At 43.9% G+C, this 21302-nt stretch overlaps 2 protein-coding genes across 30 annotated transcripts in view; one reads left to right on the top strand and one right to left on the bottom strand.

Annotated features, from left to right (window-relative positions):
* ZC3H14 (zinc finger CCCH-type containing 14) overlaps positions 1 to 597 on the top strand; it is a 44989-nt gene extending 44392 nt beyond the window's left edge. For all 21 annotated transcript variants that reach the window (XM_070065498.1, XM_070065499.1, XM_070065504.1 and 18 more), the window contains one exon: positions 465 to 597. In XM_070065498.1, coding sequence (XP_069921599.1) covers positions 465 to 471 — 7 coding nt within the window. In that variant the 3' untranslated portion in view covers positions 472 to 597. The remainder of the gene's footprint in view (positions 1 to 464) is intronic.
* A 2979-nt stretch (positions 598 to 3576) lies between these two features.
* EML5 (EMAP like 5) overlaps positions 3577 to 21302 on the bottom strand; it is a 171752-nt gene continuing 154026 nt past the window's right edge. For 5 of the 9 annotated variants that reach the window (XM_070065495.1, XM_008271941.4, XM_070065494.1 and 2 more), the window contains 11 exons: positions 16548 to 16721; positions 15664 to 15872; positions 13683 to 13840; positions 10945 to 11059; positions 8522 to 8710; positions 8187 to 8359; positions 6939 to 7101; positions 5988 to 6091; positions 5136 to 5289; positions 4543 to 4643; positions 3577 to 4324 (listed from right to left, as the gene is read on the bottom strand). In XM_070065495.1, the coding sequence (XP_069921596.1) occupies positions 4288 to 4324; positions 4543 to 4643; positions 5136 to 5289; positions 5988 to 6091; positions 6939 to 7101; positions 8187 to 8359; positions 8522 to 8710; positions 10945 to 11059; positions 13683 to 13840; positions 15664 to 15872; positions 16548 to 16721 (1577 nt within the window). In that variant the 3' untranslated portion in view covers positions 3577 to 4287. Of the gene's footprint in view, positions 4325 to 4542; positions 4644 to 5135; positions 5290 to 5987; positions 6092 to 6938; positions 7102 to 8186; positions 8360 to 8521; positions 8711 to 10944; positions 11060 to 13682; positions 13841 to 15663; positions 15873 to 16547; positions 16722 to 21302 lie in introns of those variants that run through there. The other 4 variants (XR_011385002.1, XR_011385001.1, XM_070065496.1 and 1 more) reach the window with 4 other exon arrangements.

Raw genomic sequence — 21302 nt, forward strand, 5'->3', positions numbered from 1 at the left:
TTAGTGTGGTCTATAAATTTGATATATTGCTTCTGTGTGCTTTGTAAGCTTAGAACTTAAACAAGTTTATTTTTAAAAATTATTTGAGAGGAAGAGACAAAGAGAAGGTCTTCCATCTGCTGATTCACTCCCCAAATATGGCCGGAGCTGATCTGAAGCCAGGAGCTTCTTCCGGGTCTCCCATGTGGGTGTAGGGGCCCAAGTGCTTGGACCATTTTCCACTGCTTTCCCAGGCCATAGAAGAGAGCTGGATTGGAAATGGAGCAGTCGGGACTATACCAGCACCCATATGGGATGCCGGCACTGCAGGCAGAGAGTTAACCTGTGCAATAGTGCTGGCCCCTAAAAAATTAATACTTAACATTGTAATCTGATCATATATTCATAGTTTAAAAAAATACTGAACAGCTGAGGTATATGGTATGTGAGGATATAAAACAATTATTTAAATTTTTTTTTTTCAGTGAATGACAGTCCTACATGGCAGAAGATTATGCAATTTGAAAGTTTCTATCTACTGCTGAAAGATTCTACAGAACTTGTCAGATCTTTGAAACTTGGAATATATTGCTTTCATAATATGACGTTTATTGCCTATCTGAAGTGTCTTAATTTTTCCAAGTTTGTGAGTTTATTAAGTGGTCTTAACATTCGGTGTTTTTTCGTTAAAAAACTGGTTTAAAACATTTCAGGCATGTTTGTATAGTGCTGTTTCAAGTATCAAGCGATGTACTACAGTTTAAGCCCCTGCACCCCCATTGCTGTGTGTACACAGAGAAGCAGTGAGAATGAAGAGCAGTTATTATTCTAAAAGTTGAATTGCTGCTTTTCACTTTTTCCAAAGATTATAACAGTGTTCATAATCCACCATGGGAACAGGAGTGGCCAAAACTACTGAGGCAGTTTAAAATCATTCAATTCTTTTTAATTTTTAAATGAATGAGATAGTACAGGCCTCTTGGGTTGAGTGCCACTTTGGTAAAATGGTCCCTAAGTCTCTCGCATTCTGTGAAATGGGTATATAGGATGGAAATAGTTGGAATGCAAAAAATATCAGTTCCTTAAAATATATTTAACATATACTTTTCAAATAAATTTTTGGGGAACTATATTATCACAAAATTATACAAAATTTTTACAGGTATATACATAAGGTATCAGAAAACAGACTTTAAACACAATATTATAAATACACATAAAATTTCACATTCTGAAAAATAACTTCTCAGAATACCACAGAAAATATAGGTACTATAGAAGATAACTTTTGAAATGTAAAAATTAAATAGTATATTTTCAATGACAGAACTGTATAATTACAGAGATCAGATGGGTAAACCAAAAAATCAAAAGAAACTTTTGGCCTGTGTTAATTTTTTCTATGGGATTTTTAAAATTGTTAAGGCAAGAAGTGTCAAATGCTTTAGAATTGAGTAACAAACGGATCACCAATTTCAAAGACTTGATGTATCAGTGATTTTTAAAATTAAAGGTTAAAAAGTATTAGACATTTTCAGGACCAAATTAAACTATTAAAAAAAAAATAGGTGATTGACTTGCTTAGTCATATACTGGTGGCTACTAAATCCACACATGTGAAGTCCATGTTTCAGATGATAAAGCCTGCCGTCTTCCTGTTGTGCCCATTGCTTTCTCCTCCCAATGGAAAAGAATTTAACCAGTCATGAAACCATTTGGTAAGTTGTACTTGGCTGTGCTGATCCCAAAACAAAGACTTGAAACACCAGAAAAGTAAATACAGCACAAAGGGCATAAAGCTGTTGAGTGTAGGCTTGAGTGAAATGACAATTCCACTTCATCCTCAAAGTTTTCTCTGGAATTTAAGGCATTTTATTCATTCCATTGTTAGGATGCTTTGCAAAATTTTCTGGAAACAGACTTTATAAATGCTATATAGTTGCGTTCTCATAGTTCCATTCTATAGAACATGAATGGGAAACAACGGCTTAAATGGTTTACTTCAGCCACTGTAAAGATACGACATGCTAAAATCTGATGAATTTTTCCTGTTAGACACTGCCCAGAAACACATTTAAGAGTTTTGTCTTTAAGTTGTCCACAACCACTGTAATTAAAAAACATGTGTTGGGTGATTGGTCTAAAATGAACTACCATAAAAAACGTTAACAAAAAAGGGTATGAGCATGGTTTGCCAGCAGAGTGTGCAGTGTGCTTTGGTGGTGTGTGTATATAAGTGCCATGAAGGTGCCAGAACTCTCAGGGTACGAATTTAGGATCTTGTCATACTGCACACAAAAAAAATTCTCTGGGTTAGAAAAAAACATAGGGCAAATTCTGTGTGGCCTGTCATGCTTCTTCATCTTTCCTTGGTGAAAATTAAGGCTAACTTATCAGGTTGGCCTCTTGGAAGGACAAACTGCAGAGGAAGAGTTTTATCCCATACCATTTACTTACGGTTATAGTTCTTATGTGCACAGAAATGGAAAGTCAAAATTGGAAACACCACAGAAAACTTAAAAACTGCAGTGGCTCAAACTTCTGAGTATTTTTCTTTTTATGGAAAGGTGGTTCAGGGAGTTCAGTGTTTTGTCTGCTTCTTTCTGTTCATATATTTTATAAATTTAACATACTGTAGCATTTGGCTTAAAGTTGCTTAACCTCTCAGTCACTCCTTCAGACACAGCTATTCAGAGCTTTAAAACTGACCAGATTCAGTCACTGGTTAGGCTTTCTGTGGTAAAATTTAGTATTTTCTGTTTTTTGTATGCACAAAGTGTTAGGAATCTTCATTTATCTTGTCAAGCCAAACTAGGGTTATAGAAACCTGAGGGGATCGATTATGCGTCATAGATAGCTAACAGTTAAAATTCCATTGGACCAGTAGAGCATCTTCAACTTCCCACACTTAGAAGAATCTATCTTCAGACATCCATGTGTGCAGTTTTCAGTCTTCAGGGAACTAGAGGGAGGCTAGCAGCACCGCCCTGAGTGCTGAGAGTGCTGATCTTTGGCAGCATTTCACGGGGGAAGGATCCCGAGCTAGAAATCCTGCCCCCGTCTACCGAGAAGGAATTCTCATTCAGTCTGCAAACGGACCTGGATTCATTCATTTTGGAAATAGCCTATAGGGTGACGTACATCTAACTAAACAAGTTTTCCCAATATTAAAAAACTATAAAATTTGATTCCAAGAGTTATTAAATTATATAGCGTTGCAAATGTGAATTTAATGTTTTTACATGTTAAGTGTTTATATGTTAGAGACTATATTAAATATACAGTATTTTCTTCCAGTAGTTACTACTGCTATCTAAAACATTTAAAAAACTGTACACCATTGGAAATGATAATTCATAACTACTTTCCCATTAATGAGGCTACAATCGTGTTTTAAAACTTCAGTTATAGAGATGACCTCTGAACATAAAAGGTTTACAGCTGAAAAAAATGAAAATACAACAGTCATATACTGCTGATTTAGAATCTGCCTCAATTCAGAACCACAGGGAGGAAAGTGTCCTTTATCAAAGGACTTCATGTTCTCCAGGAACACTGGTGTCCAGCTCCTGGTTTGTTTGTTTTTTTTTTGTTTTTTTTTTTTTTTTTTTTTTTTTTTTGACAGGCAGAGTGGACAGAGAGAAAGGTCTTCCTCTGCCGTTGGTTCACCCTCCAATGGCTGCCGCGGCCGGCACACTGTGCTGATCCGATGGCAGGAGCCAGGTGCTTCCCCTGGTCTCCCATGCGGGTGCAGGGCCCAAGCACTTGGGCCATCCTCCACTGCACTCCCGGGCCACAGCAGAGAGCTGGCCTGGAAGAGGGGCAACCGGGACAGAATCCGGCGCCCCGGCCGGGACTAGAACCCGGTGTGCCGGCGCTGCAAGGCAGAGGATTAGCCTAGTGAGCCTCGTCGCCGGCCCTCTTTGTTTCTTAAAAGCTGATCCTTTCCTCTCGGAAGTGCAAGTGAACGGTGAAAACAAAATACAAGTGCTAAAAAGATGAAAAGTATCCAAGTTTTGAGGAATGCTGTGTCCTCAGTATTTTGCACATTCCCCATGAGAGGGGGAGGCTGGTTTTATCAAGTATTCAGTCCTTCCTTGAAATATGTTTTCTGGCAGTGTGCAGATTATGGACAGTTAGCAACGCACATACCATACATTGTGAACATTGACCCTTTTGATGATTCTTTCAGTTACAGTCTTGGGTTAGCACCACTTGGCCATGCAGGTTTTGGTTTTAGGTTTTCTTCTTCTTTAATTGTGGTCTCTTAATGTTAATCTCGTGTGGTCTTCTCAGCATCCAGGTCTTTCAGTGAGGCGCATGTACACATTTCCAGACAAATAAACTGTAATCAGAGGGGAAAAAAGTACAGGTACTTTATTACATTGAGACTTCCAGAAGTTGACTATTTTCAGTTGAGCTTTTGAGTCTTGTAAAATATTTCCTGTTAACTCCTTTTATTCTTTGTATAAGTACATGACCCCAAGGAACCATCAGTTATGCTACCTTGTTAACTAGTAAAACACAATTACTCTTTTGTCTTGAGCTGAGAAAATTACTGACCTGCAGTCATCACCTCCAGCACTAACAACGTGTCGGTCACCACTGGTAAATCGGATGTTCGTCACGTGGGGCGAATGACCCAAGAACCTTTTGTGCTTTGCCTAAAAAAACAATGACAAAGCTCAGGACATTTGCTGCATTCTCAAAGTCAAAGGTTTTTATTAGGAACCATCATTTCTATCGCATGAGCCATGGTTAGAATAGGGAGTTAGGACCACAGCCAGTAAATGTTGCTTGAGTTAGTAATGGATCTGAACTTGAATAATTTGGGTTATTTGGGCAGTCAGATGTCTCCAGATACTTGCAAAATTTTTGCCTGAGGAAAAGTATTTGAAATGTGATGATTGTAGGTTTGGTGAAAAGCTAATCACAGCTTTGTTGAGACAGTTTCCTAAAACAGAACTGAGGGAGGGAAGAGGTTTGTGTTTGCAGCTTCTATTTCAGGATAGTATTTAGGAGATTGAGAAAATTTTAGATTACAAAGTATTAACTTTTTCAAGCCAGAACAAACGTGTTAAATAATATATAAGGAAAATACTTGTGATTGCCATCTAAATTGGGAGTAAAATGATCTTAACAAAACACAAACTTACAAATTTTTCTGGACATGGGAAGTCAAATAATTTAACCATGCCAAAGTCATCCCCTGTTACAAGGCTGATTCCCGAGTGAGACACACAGGCACAGGTGACGTCAGCTTTCTCCGTATGTCTGGACCAGATTCCCATAACTTCATCTCCTAAAGTACTAGAGGGAAGGAACAAAGGAAGTCCACCATAGCATGTACAAGCAGGTTTACAATCTGGTTTCTTGTAAATTCATCTCTCTTGATTTGTGTTATTAGAATACAGCAAGCAAATTACGGTAAGGCAAGTTGGAGACCCACCTGAATTTTGACTGTGTTAATTTCTACCTTTTTAGAATGAAGTTTTATGATTTCAAGTGTTTGTATATTAGATTATCCTTTTAAAATTCAGTCAGCACTTTAAGCTGACTGGACTATTTCACATTAAAAGTGATACACTATAGGAATTTAATGGCAGTTTTCATTGACTCAAAAAGGTGGATATGCATAGAACCAGCAAATTTTAACAAACTCATAAGCTATCATTTCTCAGAGCTTCCTTGAAGAAGAAAATACGTTTCTTAACAGCACCCAATATATATTATATTACCTGTTACTAAATTTAGTGTTTAGGAAAATAGGGCATCTTTTAAGCTATAACTTCAATTTCTGCTTTTTATGAGAACTTGCCAGATCCTGGAAACTGATAAAAAGCACGGAAATACGTTCTGGCATAAACTTAACATTCATTATTCTCAAGGTTCAGTAACAAACACTTAAACCATCCCACTAGGGAATAATAATGGGATTTTAACATTAGAATCACGATTTCCCAACTTTCTGACCAAAGTCAGTAGTTCTGGGCATATGAAGTATTTACCTAGTCCACGTGGCCCATGTAATCCTGTCAATGGCCACATGGTCCAGAAGAGGTTTTCCTGAAGGCACTTCATAAACATGCCGTTTGTAGCAGCCACTGGAGACCTTCATCATGTTAAAATGGGACAAGGATTGGTGAGAAGCAAAATCCACAAGGGTTTATAGAAGTGCAAATTCTATTTGACTACATGTCTAACATCAAGAATGCAAAAAAGATCACCACAAAAACTTAGAAAAAGTGGAGGAAGGGGCCAGCACTGTGGCACAGTGGGTTAAATGGACACTGGTTTGACTCCCGGCAGCTCTGATTCTAATCCAGCTTCCTGCTAATGTGCCTGAGAGAGCAGCTGGTGGGCCCCTGCCACCCATGTAGGAGACCAAATGGAGTTCCAGGCTTCTGGCTTCAGCTGGCCCCATCTGGCTGTTGTAGCCATTTGGGAAGTGGGGAGTGAACCAGTGGATGGAAGATCTCCATCTCTCCCTTTCTCTGTAACTACCTTTCAAAAATCTTATTAAAAAGAAAAAGGTAGAGAGATTGAGTGGAAATGAACGGGAAGATGTAGGTTAGCGGATGTGAAGGATGAATAATATACAACGAGGACCTACAGGTTACAAAGTTGGGCTGTTTTGGGGTTTTCTGCTAAATGAAGGTAGCTGTTATTGCCACAGTAACAAAATTATTGTATAACAGGTGATGGGTATGTTAATTTGCTTCCTACAGTAACCATTTCCTATCATAAATATGGATCCCATAACATCATCAAGTATACTTTAAGTATACTCAGTAAAATTTATTTTAAGAAAGAATGAGGCATTACAGAATTAATGCAGAAACTGAACATAAACAAAGGCAAGAGTCAAGAAGCTCAAACTAAGGAACTTTACATGCGCTCACTAAAGAACAGAGGTAGAACTGCCCTGGTCAGCTGGATCTGCAGTCCTGGGGCTGTACCTGGAGATAGCTGCTGTCTGCAGAGAAGTCCATCTGAATGACAAAGCTCGGGATGTCTCTGCAGTAGCTGATTCTGTTCAGAGCCGGGCCCAATGTTAGGTCATAAAAGTCCACCGAGTTCTCACTAGAACCCACTGCCAGATATCGGGAATCTGGACTGAACCTGAATACATAACAAAATGTAAAAAATGTGAGGATCACATAAAATAGTTTAAATGTTAAACATCAGTAACTCTAGTTCTTGAAAATAAGTTTATGTGTGGTAAATCTTCAGATTTACCTGATCATATATTCTAAGATTATATTTATTTGTGTTACATGAAATGGGCTTTATGTTGTACTTCAATTTCCAACAACTGTTTTCCCAATTCCTTTTGGAACACTTTTTTGTAAAATTGGTTCACGAAGGATAAGGTATGAAAAACAATGTCTTAATAGCTAAGAACACTGGTTAACTCACCTCAGGTGGTGAAGATGAAGTTCACTAGTTTGAAGCTTGGAGCATGTACATGAAAGACCTAGTGAAAATGACTTGCTTAGTGGTCCTGGGAGGCAGGGTGGGACAAGCCAGCCTTTTGGAAGTATTGCCTGAGTTGCTGAGCACCTCAGAGACTTGCAGGGCTGAGAGGAGCCACTGTCCCTGTGAGGTAACATTCTGTGGGAAGTTTTATTTGCAAAGGGATTTTACTGCTGAAGAGAGTGGAAGCTCTGACAGAGGTAGACTTCCTAATCTCACCTGGGTTGTAGCCACTGCTAAGCTTAACCAACAAGAACCAAAAGGCTCGGCTCAGGAAAGGTCTAAAGATTACTTTGGCATATAAGTGTTCAACGAACAGTGGTTAAATGACAATGAACTACATGTTCCTAAACTGAAATCAGGAGAAGACATGTGTGGGCCTGTAACTAGTTTTCCAAGGTCACAGCTTTTGAAGGGCTGGTGGCTCTCAGGTATTAATAGTGGGAGATAATTCTTGGCACAGTGAAAATGCTGGACATGTCTAATGTGACGCTTGTCAAATATTACCTAGTACTTGACAATACGTGGCATTGTGGTTGGCGCCTAGTAGAATTATTATTTAGCAAGGAGCAGTAAGTTACACAAACAGCCATATTTCAGCACACAATTTATGACATTCAAAATGCTACCGGCCCTCAAGACCTTTGTTGAAGGTGTGGACAAAAATTTTTCACAACAAGCTGGGTCATTTAAGTATGTGCTAGAAAATGCTAATCTATTTGTTGACTAACCTGATATCATGGATTGCACATCGTCTATCTCTCTTCTTTCCCCATATTTTTAGAGAGCTCACCAATAAAATAATAAATTCTCCATTTTTCATTCCAATAGCCACCATGTCCCCTTCAGGGCTATAACACACAGTACGGGCAGCATGTCCCAAATTCACTTTGTTTAACATCTTCTGCATAAGAACCAAAAGAGTCATAGAAAACCACATTAAATGAAGTTTTTACAAATTAAACCAATTTCCTCTAAACATTCTCAACATTATTCCGAGATGGTTAAGCACTAGCGGTTTAGAACTTCTACTTCTTAGAAGCTGGATCTCATCGTTTGCACCTACTTTATCAGCAACGTCCCAGAGTCGCACGGTCCCATCCTCCGCAGCAGAGAGGAAGAAATCCTTGGAAGGATGTGTCGCTAGTCCCCAGATCGGCCCATCCACGTGGCTGTTAACTAAAACGTTACAGGCGGCGTTCTTCTCTCCAACTTCAATTATTTCAGCATTCCTTGTCCCAACTAGTATCTTGCCCTGAAACAGAAGTGAGACCAGTACATTTATGTAACAACAATGCTTTTCCTAGTCATAGGACTCTATGGACCTGACTGCAGGACTTAGTCACTTTTCACTAATCTGGTAGCAAGTCACTGGTTATTCGTGTGCAAATGTTCACACATGGTGAGAGCGCTGGGCTGAGTTGCATGTTAGCAGAGTCCATGCTACAGGACAGCTTTTCCCTGTGGTAGTACCACCACCTGCGTTCCTCAATAATCAAAGCTGACTTCAACCATCGTAATCCCAGGATTTCCAGAGAGGGCTAAGGCACTGGTATAAAAGCAGACCGACCTGAGGTGGGGGGATGGGGGGGTGGGGACTGGTGCTGTGTTGTGGCAGGTAAAGCTGCCGCCTGCAGTGCCAGCATCCCACCTAGGGGCTGGTTTGAATTCCGGCTGCTCTACTCCGATCCAGCTCCCTGCTAATGAGCCTGGAAAACAGCAGAGGATGGCCCAAGTCTCCTTGCATCCTCATGGGAGACCTGGAAGAAGTTCCTGGCTCCTGGCTTCGGATAGGCCCACCTTTGGCCATTGTGGCAATCTGGGGAATGAACCAGTGGATGGAAGATCTCTCTCTCTCTCTCTCTCTGCCTCTGCCTCTAACTCTAACTCTTTCAAACAAATAAATCTTAAAAAAAAAAAAAGGCTTGGAATTTTTAAGTTAAAAAATTGGGGCTTCTGGCGTAGCAGATAAAGCTACCACCTGCAATGCCAGCATCCCGTATGGGTGCCAGTTTGAGTCCTGGCTGCTCTACTTCCAATCTAGCTTCCTGCAAATGCACCTGGGAAAGCAGCAGAGACAAGCCCAAGTGCTTGGGCCTCTGCTCTATGTGGGAGAACTGGATGAAGCTCCTGGCTCCTGGCTCCTGGCTTGGCCCAGCCCCCTGCTGCTGCGGCCATTTGGGGAGCGAACTAGCAGATAGAAGATCTGCCTCTTCCTCTCTCTAAATCTGCCTTTCAAATAAATAAATCTTTATAAATAAAAGGAAATAATATGTAGACCGAGGAAAATATATCTATGATTTGTAAACTCAAAAAATGTGTTTAGGGATGTGGTACTTAAAAATGGAAGGGCCAGGGTGTGGCACAGGGAAGCTGCCACTGTGACACATGAATCCTGTATCAGAACCACTGCAGTCCCAGCTGCTTCACTTAAAAAAAAAAAAAAGATTTATTTGAAAGGCAGATGGGGCCGGTGCCGTGGCTCACTTGGTTAATCCTCCGCCTGCGGCACCGGCATCCCATATGGGTGCCGGGTTCTAGTCCCAGCTGCTCCCCTTCCAGTCTGGCTCTCTGCTGTGGCCCAGGAGGGCAGTGGAGGATGGCCCAAGTGCTTGGGCCCTGTACCCGTGTGGGAGACCGGGAAGAAGCACCTGGCTCCTGGCTTCGGATCGGCGTAGCTCCAGCCGTAGCGGCCATTTGGGGGGTGAACCAACAGAAGGAAGACCTTTCTCTCTGTCTCTCTCACGGTCTATAACTCTACCTGTCAAATAAATTTAAAAAAGAAAAAAAAAAGAGAGAGGTTTTCCATCCACTGGTTCACTCCCCAGATGGCTGCAATGGCCAGAGCTGCGCTGATCTGAAGCCAGGAGCCAGGAGCTTTCTCTGAGTCTCCCATGTGAGCGCAGGGGTCCAAGGACTTGGGCCATGCTCTACTGCATTCCCAGGCCACAGCAGATTGGAAGTGGAGCAGCCAGGACTGGAACTGGCACCTATATGGGATGCTGGCACTGCAGGCCGGGGCTTTAGCCCGCTGCACCACTTATGATCCAGCTCTTTACCAGTGAGCCTAGGAAGGCAGCAGATTGGACCCTAGTCACCCAGGTGGAAGACCTGGCTGGAGTTCCAGACTCTGTCTTTGGCCTGGCCCAGCCCTAGCTATCGAGGCCATTTAAGGGAGTGAACCAGCAGATAGAAGATACATCCTTCTCTCTGTTCCTCCTTGGAAGGAAAGGAAAGGAAAGGAAAGGGAAAAGGAAAAGGAAAAGGAAAAGGAAAAGGAAACATGGAGGTTTAAGGCAGTGTCTGGCTTCCTGTCTTATGCACTGGCTGCCGTTCCCAGCCTGGAGGCGCTGAGAAGGGAACCACGGAGAGTGCCACCGTCCAGCAGTCGGCCTCCGTGTATTATGTGGTCAGTGCTCGGCAGGCCGCAGGGCTGAGGGCTGACACGGTCTCTGCTACTGCTGCACAGCAGCTCGAGGCTCCGCTTACTTTGCCTCTGCACACGGCGCGGACGCAGTCTGTGCTGTGGCCTGTCTCCAGCCGGAAGGCGCGGCACCGCCTCAGCTCCTGGTCCCACAGCTTCACTGCTCCTCCTTCTTTGGACCTAAGTAAAAAACAACCAAACCCAAATCCACACTGATTATTGGCACAGCACATCATTCTCATATAAGAACACTAATTTCAGGGCCGGTGCTGTGGTGTAGCAGGCAAAGCTGCCACCTGCAGTGCCGGCATCCCATATGGGTGCCAGTTCAAGGACCGGCTGCTCCACTTCCGATCCAGCTCTCTACTATGGCTTGAGAAGGCGGTAGAAGATGCCCAAGGCCTTGGGCCCCTGCACCTGCATGGAAGATCCAGAAGAAGCTCCTGGTTTCTGGGTTCGGATCAGCACAGCTCTGGCCATTGCAGCCATCTGGGAAGTAAACCAGCAGACGGAAGACCTACCTACCTCTCTCTGCCCCTGCCCCAACCCCCAACTGCCTCTGCCGCTCTGTAACTCTGCCTTTCAAATAAATAAATAATCTTTTAAAAAAAAGAACACTAATTTCACAAGAAGAATATCAAAATAAATAAAAACCAAGGTCCTGAATCTCAACTTTTTGTGGCAAATTTAGGATATTCTACATTTTTTTAAAAAATTTTATTTATTTGAAAGAGTTACAGAGAGAGGTAGAGCCAGAGAGAGGGAGGTCTTCCATCCACTGGTTCACTCCCCAAATGACTGCAATGGCCAGAGCTGAGCTGATCCGGAGCCAGGAGCCAGGAGCTTCTTCCAGTCTCCCATGCGGGTGCAGGGGCCCAAAGACTTGGGCCATCTTCTACTGCTTTCCCAGGCCATAGCAGAGAGCTGGATTGGAAGAGGAGCAGCCAGGACTAGAACCAGCACCCATATGGGATGCCGGCGCTGCAGGATGGGGCTTTAAACCACTGTACCACAGCGCCAGCCCCAGGATATTCTATATTTCAGCCAAAGTAAACATTTAGCTCCAGCAAATTTTACTTTGTGAAATAGCCTTCCTGACAGCGTAATTTTACTTACCCCTACCGTACGTTATCCTCTCTTAACACTTCCTGCTTAAGGATGTGCACAAAACAGTTTCTAATGTTAAAAGGGTAGTTGAGGTGCAAGGTGAGATATTAAGATGACAGATGCTAGGCTAGAGATTTTACTTTTAATGACTCAAAGAGAAACATTTTTTAAAAATTTTCTTTCTTTATCTGAAAGAGGGAGAGACAGAGAGATCTCCCTTCCACTGGTTCACTCCACAGATGGCTGCAATGGCCAAGGCTGGGCCAGGTCGAAGCCAGAAGCTTCTTCCAGGTCTCCCACATGGGTAGCAGGGGCCCAAGGACTTGGGCCATCTGCTGATGCTTTTCCCAGGCCATTAGCAGGGAGCTGGATCAGAAGTGGAGCAGCTGGGACCTGAACTGGTATCCACATGGGACGCTGGTCTCGCAGATGGTGGCTTAACCCACTATTCAAGAAATACATTCCTTGTCTGCCATTAATTTATCCCACTGAGGGGCTGGTGGTGTGGCACAGTGGGCTAAGCTGCCACTTGTGAGTCGGCACCCCATATAGGAGCTTGGGTTGAGTCCCAACTATTCCATTTCTCATCTGGCTTCCCGATAATGCACCTGGGAAAGCAGAAGATGGCCCAAGTACCTGGGCTTCTGTCACCCATTGGGGAGATCAGGATGGAGTTCCTGGCTCCTAGCTTTGGCCTGACATAAGCCTGGCTGTTGTGGCCATTTGAGGAGTGAGCCAGAGGATGGAAGATCTGTCTCTCCCTCTCTCTTGCTCTGCTTTTCAAACAAACAAATCTTAGAAAAATTCTACTGAAACAGTTTAAGAGCCCACCATGAACAGGGTTGTATATAACTAAATGATATGGAAAATACAAGTGCTGGAGTAATACATAAGAGGTAAAACACAGCACATTATGCATCTCCTCTCAGAAGAAAGTGTCCCTTAATTTTTTCTGCTAAATGAATTGCTTGTCTTAGGAAGAACTTGCCCGAGTCCCGTTTGCATTCTTCTCTGCTGTGAGAAGCTCCTGCGCTCACGTGTGATGTACGCGGGTCCTTTCCCCTGTGGTTTCCTATATGCCTTCTTAAGCACGTAACAGGTCACGTTTCAACATGCGACTGGCTATGCTGATGGCAAAGCAATGACAAGCATCTGGCTACTGCTGGGAGATCTGAAAATCACTCAGAAAAATGCCTCTCCAAAGATTTAAATTTGGAGGCCTCGTTTAAAACAATGTTTCTGCCTCAAGCAAAAGCAAACAAGGTGGTCTGTCTCTCATCCTTTCTATGCAACCATGTGCCTTTTCCCCTCTTAGCATCCAGTCTGAGAAAGAAGCAGGCAGTCAGGATGCATCCGGACTCAAAGGCAAAGACGACTCGGGGTCCCCGTCCCTCAGCAAGCAGGAGCACAGGCAGGGCGTTAGGCGATTCTGAACTTGTGGACAAGCTTCTATCCACACCTCAGGAGAAAGGTCACCCCATTGTTGGAATTGAGGTTTATCTATAGCGTGCGAACAAAACCTTGGGAGTGATTTAGGACCAGCGATGAGACAACAGAATGGATGTGAAAGGCAACCAAGGCAAAGTGCAGGAGGATCAGGGAGGAGGAGCTGGAGCCTGAGAAGAACCAGAAAGCCTCCACTGGCTCCCACGCATGCGCACAATTCAGTGAGACTGGGACAAGAAAGAGAACTCACGGCCTCTCCTTGCCACCGGTGACAATAAGTCCATCTCGCAGCGTGGTGTACATGGCAAACACGGGCCCGTTATGGGCTCTGGCCACGACTCTACACAGTATGTGGTCTCTCCACACACAGACATCTCCACTGATGGTACCTGTAAACGTCAAGTTATTCTGAAAAGGAGTGGGGAAGGGGGAGATAAACTCATCAAAAGGTCAAAGAGAGTTCAAACCAGACGCAACCTCCCACGTGAGGGCATGCAGGGCAGAGGGGGGACCCGGGCAGTGGTCTCAAGAGGCAGGAGACCCGAGCTAGCAGCTCTGCTTTGTTGGGACCTTTCCTGACTCTATTGGTTATTTAACTGTAATAACCCTGGGGCCGGCGCTGTGATGTAGCAGGTAAAGCAGCCACCTGCAGTGCCAGCATCCCATTTGGGCACCGGTTCAAGTCCCAGCTGCTCCTCTTCTGATCCAGCTCTCTGCTATGGCCTGGGAGGGCAGTAAAAGATGGCCCAACTCTTTGGGCCCCTGCACCAGGGTGGGAGACCTGGAAGAAGCTCCTGGCTCCTGGCTTTGGATCAGCTCAGCTCTGGCCATTGCGGTCACTTGGGGAGTGAACCAGTGGAATGGAAGACCTCTCTCTCTCTCTGGTTCTACTCTCTGTAACTCCTCTTTCAAATAAATAAAATAATTCTTTAAACAATTGTAATAACCTTGGATAGTTCTTTCCTTCCAAATATTTAATTTTAGTTTATCCCTTTGCATTGCCTCACCCTAGTTTTCCAATAAATAGCTTAACGGTCACTAGTAACTGAGTGAAAATAAGAACAGGACGGGAAGAGGACCTCTTCCTAGGTTTGGTAAAGAATTCTGCCACAGCACGATGCCTGTGACGCAGACACAGGAGCGGCTAAGATGCTGTGACCTCATGCAGACCTCACGAAGCAGACCTGGGAGCATCGGGCATTCGTGTCGCTTTCTCATCAGGAGTCAAGGCCTCAAGCACAGAAACCAGCGTTCTCCCGTCCTGCCTTCCCAACAGCCCTGACATAGACGATACTCAGAAACCCCTAACGCAAGCCTGTGTTGTCTCACTGACCGCTCCACTGCTTCACACACTAATCCCCCTGCTTCTGGTGTTTCAGTCTTCCTGCTCACTTACTGAGAAAGGGCAACTGATGACACAGGAATTTTATATGTGAAGAAAGTTAGCCAGATGGGCCAATCACACGCCAGATGCACGTGACAGTGTTGGGCTTTCTTTGGGAGTAAGTTACTGCTCTTACAATCTGATTACTTACATGTTCAACTGAGGTATGACACGGCAAGACTAACATTTTCAATAGCCTTTCTTAAAAACTTAAATGTGCACTTAAATGTTCTAAATTATAATTTTCTTTTTTTAAATATTGCAAACCCACATAAACACAGTAATAAGGGTATCTAATTGCTTTTTATTGTACCAAAGCCCAGCCAGGGTAGGTATTAAAGGAAAGAGGCCCAGATGGGATGGAGTGAGGAGGGGGTGAGGTCTTGAACATTTCCCCTGTTGTCAGGACTAGGAACTTAGAGACACTGGCACAGCCTACTTCCAACCAGAGGAAGAACAGTTACGACAGAAAGCAAGTGAAATCCTAAATTCTTGCTTCTTGATTTATGTCTCTTACTCTGACAAATGGCCAGAAGTCCATGAAAAACTCCAGACAGAAATCTGGGGATATTTACAGTAATAAGAACAAGATCAACGAAGGCTTCTGAGAACAGCAATGACCAAGGACCCGAATGTTTCACTGTACTCCCCCTTCCCTCTCATTACCTTTCTTTCCCACCCATCACTTCTGAAAGTGTCAGATTTTTTGCAAGACAAAATACACGTCTGACCATGACACGGAACAGTCAGCAGATTACAGAGGCCACATAGTAATGGCAGTGTGGCTGAGGCACCAGCAGCTGCAGTTGCCATAAGCACACCACCGTGCGCGCGTTAGGAAACATACTGCGCCAAATGCCACAGCCAGCATGGTCTGCATCCGGGCGTCCTCCAGCGTGCTCAGGAGCCCTTTTCGGCTAAGAAGAGCCCTTCCTGCCAACGTCCAGAACTTCACGTGTTTAACTCCCACAGAGACAAACTGGGTGTCTGAGTCTGGGCGGAACTCTGCCACAAAGATGCGCTGATTGTGACCAGCTCTGCTGGCGATCCTGGCACCTGGTGAAGGAGACAGGGAAACCCTCGGGGTTAGTGTAAGAACCAAGGTAACTAACCGCTAGGATCCGACAGTTCAAGATATGCAGCTAGGAAACAAATGCAGCTAAATCGCAGGCGGTGGCCCTTGCAATCACGTGACGTGCAAGCACTTGTCCACAGTCCCGTCCACCTCGCTGCGCGGTCACGTTCATAGAGCTCCATTGCGTTTAGAAGCCACTTCAGACTTCAAGGACCATGCCCACCATTTTTTTTCTGTGTAGCTCCATTAACTTCTCTTTATTTAAGTTTAAGGCTTTGTCTAAAGCATATTGGGTAATATTACCCTATTGCTCTTCTATTATCATTTAAAATCTATTTCAACTTCATTAAGACCTTTCATAACCAAATTAATAATTAGCAAAGACACACACACACACGCACTGTTTCTTATGGAAAGGAAATGGCAATGTGACAGCTGTGATCCTAGTTAACAGTTTTATTCGTTTATCTGTTCATAAGCTTCCAGTTTCACAAGGTTAAAGTAGAACACACCTGTAAGCACTACCTGTATACTGTGTACTGTGCAGGGCTACAGTGAATGGTAGCTTCAATGGCCAACTTAAGGCCAATATTAAATACAGAGTTCGCATGACTAGAGTATCCTCTTAAAAATCACACATACAGAAAGAACCCTACCTTCTTGCCATCTCCAGATAGTAATGGTGTGTTCAGGATCTAGTCCCACGGACAGCAAGAGTTTGCCAGTGGCACTGAAGCTGACTGAACACACTCCCTTTGAATGGTAGCATCTTAGTATAGATAAAGTCTGCTTGTTCATCGCATCCCAGATGTGGATAGAAGGCGCTGTAGCTGAAAAAGACAAGATCCAGAAGCTGTAACGCACCTGCTACATTTCCACATCCAAAGCTGATGCATCCGTGAAACATAGAAAAATATGTACCAAGAAAAAACTGTACTTAACATAGAACAGCCCAAACTGAGACTAAATTTTAAAAAGGAAACAAGCGGGAAGGGGAGTGAAAAGCAAGGAAAAAAAATGGATGCATCTCCAGGCTACATCCCAAATGGCATTTTTGAGAAGACAGTATTTAGACAAGCTAATCAGGCACTCACAACATTAAACAATTCCTCAAGAAAGGCACATTTCATACACATTTTCATCATCATACAAATGTGTGGCGAGAACTGGATACGTATTTCCAAGTACCTCAGTGATGTCCTTCAGCAGCCGACATTTAAGCCAGCTGACACACATGACACCCTGGTGTCTTCCTGGTACAAGGCATATGAAATACACATGTCCAGCATGACTCAGTCAGGCTAAAAGCAAGGATTTTAGGCCATGGTTGTGAAAAGGGTTTTTACTGCAGCCACTTCATGACCACAGCACAGCTGGCCGTTGCAGCACAGACAGGCTGCGGCTGGCAGAGCCGGGCAGATGGAAAGTACCTGGGCCCTGGGTGACTGTGGGGCTTCGGGGGCAGCACACTCGGGCGTGTGCTAATAAACGTCTTTACTGTGTGCTGCAGAGACCACACGGAGGCCGGCTAGAGCCATGTGATGGACATCTGCCTGTGACTACCTGTACCCATGAGAGCTTTCCCTTCCCAGACTCCCCGAAGGATCCAAAGTGTCCAATTCTTTCTATTCTTTTTAAAGATTTATTTATTTTTTATTTTTATTTTTTTGACAGGCAGAGTGGACAGTGAGAAAAAGAGAGACAGAGAGAAAGGTCTTCCTTTTGCCATTGGTTCACCCTCCAATGGCCGCTGCGGCTGGCACATCGCACTGATCCGAAGCCAGGAGCCAGGTGCTCCTCCTGGTCTCCCACGCGGGTGCAGGGCCCAAAGACTTGGGCCATCCTCCACTGCACTCCCTGGCCACAGCAGAGAGCTGGCCTGGAAGAGGGGCAACTGGGACAGAATCCGGCGCCCCGGCCGGGACTAGAACCCGGTGTGCCAGTGCTGCAGGCAGAGGATTAGCCTATTGAGCCGTGGCACCGGCCTGAAGATTTATTTTTTATTACTTGAAAGGCAGAGTTACAGAGAGAGGAAGGCATTTAAAACATTCTGTCAGAGTCTTATCTTGATATTCGCCTTTCCTATATACTACACTGCAGAATAATCACTTCAAATTGAAGGTTAGGTGGAAGTTCCTCAATTGTGCAATTAAATGGATTTTTGAAATGTGGAATTTATCTTTGCATTTGCATCAAAATCTGAAAAATGCTGCTGGAACTGTAGTTTCAGCCCATAAAATGTATTTCTTGCAAATCTGTGGGAATTGGGATCGTGTTTCTTGTTTTAGTTTTCAACATGAGATTTAAACATTATGTGTTTGATTTTATCAAAGTTTCACAAGTACTGTTTTCTTGGTAATTTTTTTTAATTTTTTATTTATTTATTTTTGACAGGCAGAGTGGACAGTGAGAGAGACAGACAGAAAGGTCTTCCTTTTGCTGTTGGTTCACCCTCCAATGACCGCCACGGCTGATCCGCAGGAGCCAGGTGCTTCTCCTGGTCTCCCATGGGGTGCGGGGCCCAAGCACTTGGGCCATCCTCCACTGCACTCCCGGGCCATAGCAGAGAGCTGGCCTGGAAGAGGGGCAACCAGGAAAGAATCCGGCGCCCCAACTGGGACTAGAACCCGGTGTGCCGCAGCACCGGCCATTTTCTTGGTAATTTCAAGTTACATTGATTGGTGCTGTGGCAAAGAAGGTTAAGCCTCTGCCCACAGTATCAGTATCTCATATGGGCGCCAGTTTGAATCCTAGCTGCTTCACTTCAGATCCAGCTCCCTGCTAATGCACCTGGGAAAGCAGAAGGGACCCCAAATAGGGCCCCTGCATCTACCCTGAAAGAAGCTCCTGGATCCTGGCTTTGGCCTGGCTCAGTCCTGCCCATTGAGGCCATTTGGGGAATGAACCAGTGGGTAGAAGATCTTTCTCCTTTCTCTGTCTCTCCCTCTTTCATTTCAACTCTACTTTTCAAATAAATGAAGCCTTTTTAAAAATATGAATAACTATATGCTTTACACATCTTACATTTTTATAAACTTTGTACATTTATCCAACTGTTTTTCTGCTCCACACAAATTTTTATCACTAGTCTTTTTTTCAAGATTTATTTATTTTATATGAAAGTCAGAGTTACAATAGAGAGAAGGAGAAGTGGAGAGAGAGATAGAGGTCTTCCATTCGCTGGTTCACTCCCCAGTTGACCACAATGGCTGGAGCTGTGCCGGTCGGAAGCCAGGAGCTTCTTCCTGGTCTCCCATGTGGGTACAGGGGTGCAAGCACTTGGACCACCTTGTACTGCTTTCCCAGGCCATAGAAGAGAGCTGGATTGGAAGTGGAGCAGCGGGACTCAAACGGGCACCCATATGAGATGCTAGCACTGAAGAACTGGCCCCACCATCAGTCTTTTTTTCTTTTTCTTTGTCTTTTTTTTTTTTTTTTTTTTTTTTTTTTGACAGGCAGAGTAGACAATGAGAGAGACAGAAAGGTCTTCCTTTGCGGTTGGTTCACCCTCCAATGGCTCGCTGCAGCTGGCGCACCGCACTGATCCAATGGCAGGAGCCAGATACTTATCCTGGTCTCCCATACGGGTGCAGGGCCCAAGGACTTGGGCCATCCTCCACTGCTCTCCCGGGCCACAGCAGAGAGCTGGCCTGGAAGAGGGGCAACCGGGACAGAATCCGGTGCCCCGACCGGGACTAGAACCCGGTGTGCCGGCGCCGCAAGGCGGAGGATTAGCCTAGTGAGCCGCGGTGCCGGCCCCCACCATCAGTCTTAATACATCTTAGCAGAACCCAGTTCAGATTGTACTAAATTTATGCTTTCTTAACCTCTTTCAAAATATTTTTTTAAAAAATAGATTTACTTGAAAGCCAGAGATGAGAGAGAGAGAGAGATCTTTCATCCACTAGTTCACTCCCCAGATAGCCACAACAGCCAGCTTTGGGGCCAGGCTGAAGCCAGGAGCTTCTTCTAGGTCTCCCGTAAGTGTAGCAGGGGCCCAAGGACTTGGGCCATCTTCCACTGCTTTTCCCAGACCATTAACAGCAAGCTGGAAGGAAAGTGAAGCAGCCAGGACATGAACTGGTACCCATAAGGGACACCAGCATTGCAAGCAGCAGCTTTACTTGCTATGCCACAATGATCTTAATATATTATCCTTTGTAGTTCCATGGAGACTATTCACAGAGTCTAACTCTTTAGTTTCTTTGAAGTTGGTAGTTTGAACAACTATACTGGCAGTATTGGCAGTTATCTGTCAATCCCTTAGGAGCCAAGAGATGGGTAGGCATTTGATACAGTGGTTAAGACCTCAGTTGGGGTACTCATGTGAAGATGTTGTACATCGCACTCTTTTAGCACAGCAACAGTGCTACTGAGTAATAAACACAATGTTTTGCCATATCATTTGATAATAACATTATCTATATTTCACTGTGCCTTGTAAGTATGATACTCAAAATTGACTTTTCTCTCCCCTAACCCCCTTGTTTTGACATGAGGGAGACATACTAGTTAAAACACAAAGTAAAATATGATACATTGATATACATAATGCTTAAAGCCTGTGAAATTACAACTGTGTCACTGCCACTACAGTGTGCTAAGCAGCACTGCAGGAGGTGACAGTGTCATGTACAGTCTCTGCTGCAAACTCAACCCTGCCACTGGAGCATGAAGCTGCCAGAGACAACAGGTACCTGAACGAGCAAGGCTGTGTCCAGCAAAGCTTTATTTATGGATACTGAAATTGGAGTTTCATGTAATTATGTGTCATAAAAATGTTATTCTTCTTTTGATTGTTTTCCAACTAAAAATTAGTTAAAACTATCCTGAGCTCATGAGCTGTACAAACACAGATGATGAGCCAGATTTGGGCTCAAGTTTGCACTTGCTCTTGAGTATAGCCAAGAAAATAAGGATTTTGCCTATTGTGTTGAATAACTTTGTAGTTGAATAGTAGAAAAAATATCTTACATGAAAGATCTCTGTGAGACAGACCCCAGTGAAAATAAGTGGCCATCAAAGAAGGATGTACTTTTCTCTGAAGGGTGGAAAGAACTTCCACTTTGTTTATGGCCTTTTCTAAATACTGATGGAAATTGTGGATTCAAAAGGTTTGAATCCACAGCTCATGTCAGGAGCCTCGAGCAATCACTGACATCATACATAAGGGTGTTGACTGTTAATTAACAACAGGAGTCACTGTGCACTTACTTCCTATGCAGGACTTCTGTCCTCAATGAGTTGTATTATGAAAATTAACTGCAAAACTTGTTCTCAAACATTTTGTGTGTGTGTGTGTGTGTGTGTTTGCAAATTGTTAAAATCTTTACTTAGTAGAGTTGGTCTTTGTGTATAAAGTTAACTGAAAATGAATCTTAATGGAGAATGGGACTGGGAATGGGAGAGGG

Source organism: Oryctolagus cuniculus, chromosome 20, assembly GCF_964237555.1.
Source record: "Oryctolagus cuniculus chromosome 20, mOryCun1.1, whole genome shotgun sequence".
In the NCBI taxonomy this organism is placed as follows: domain Eukaryota; kingdom Metazoa; phylum Chordata; class Mammalia; order Lagomorpha; family Leporidae; genus Oryctolagus; species Oryctolagus cuniculus.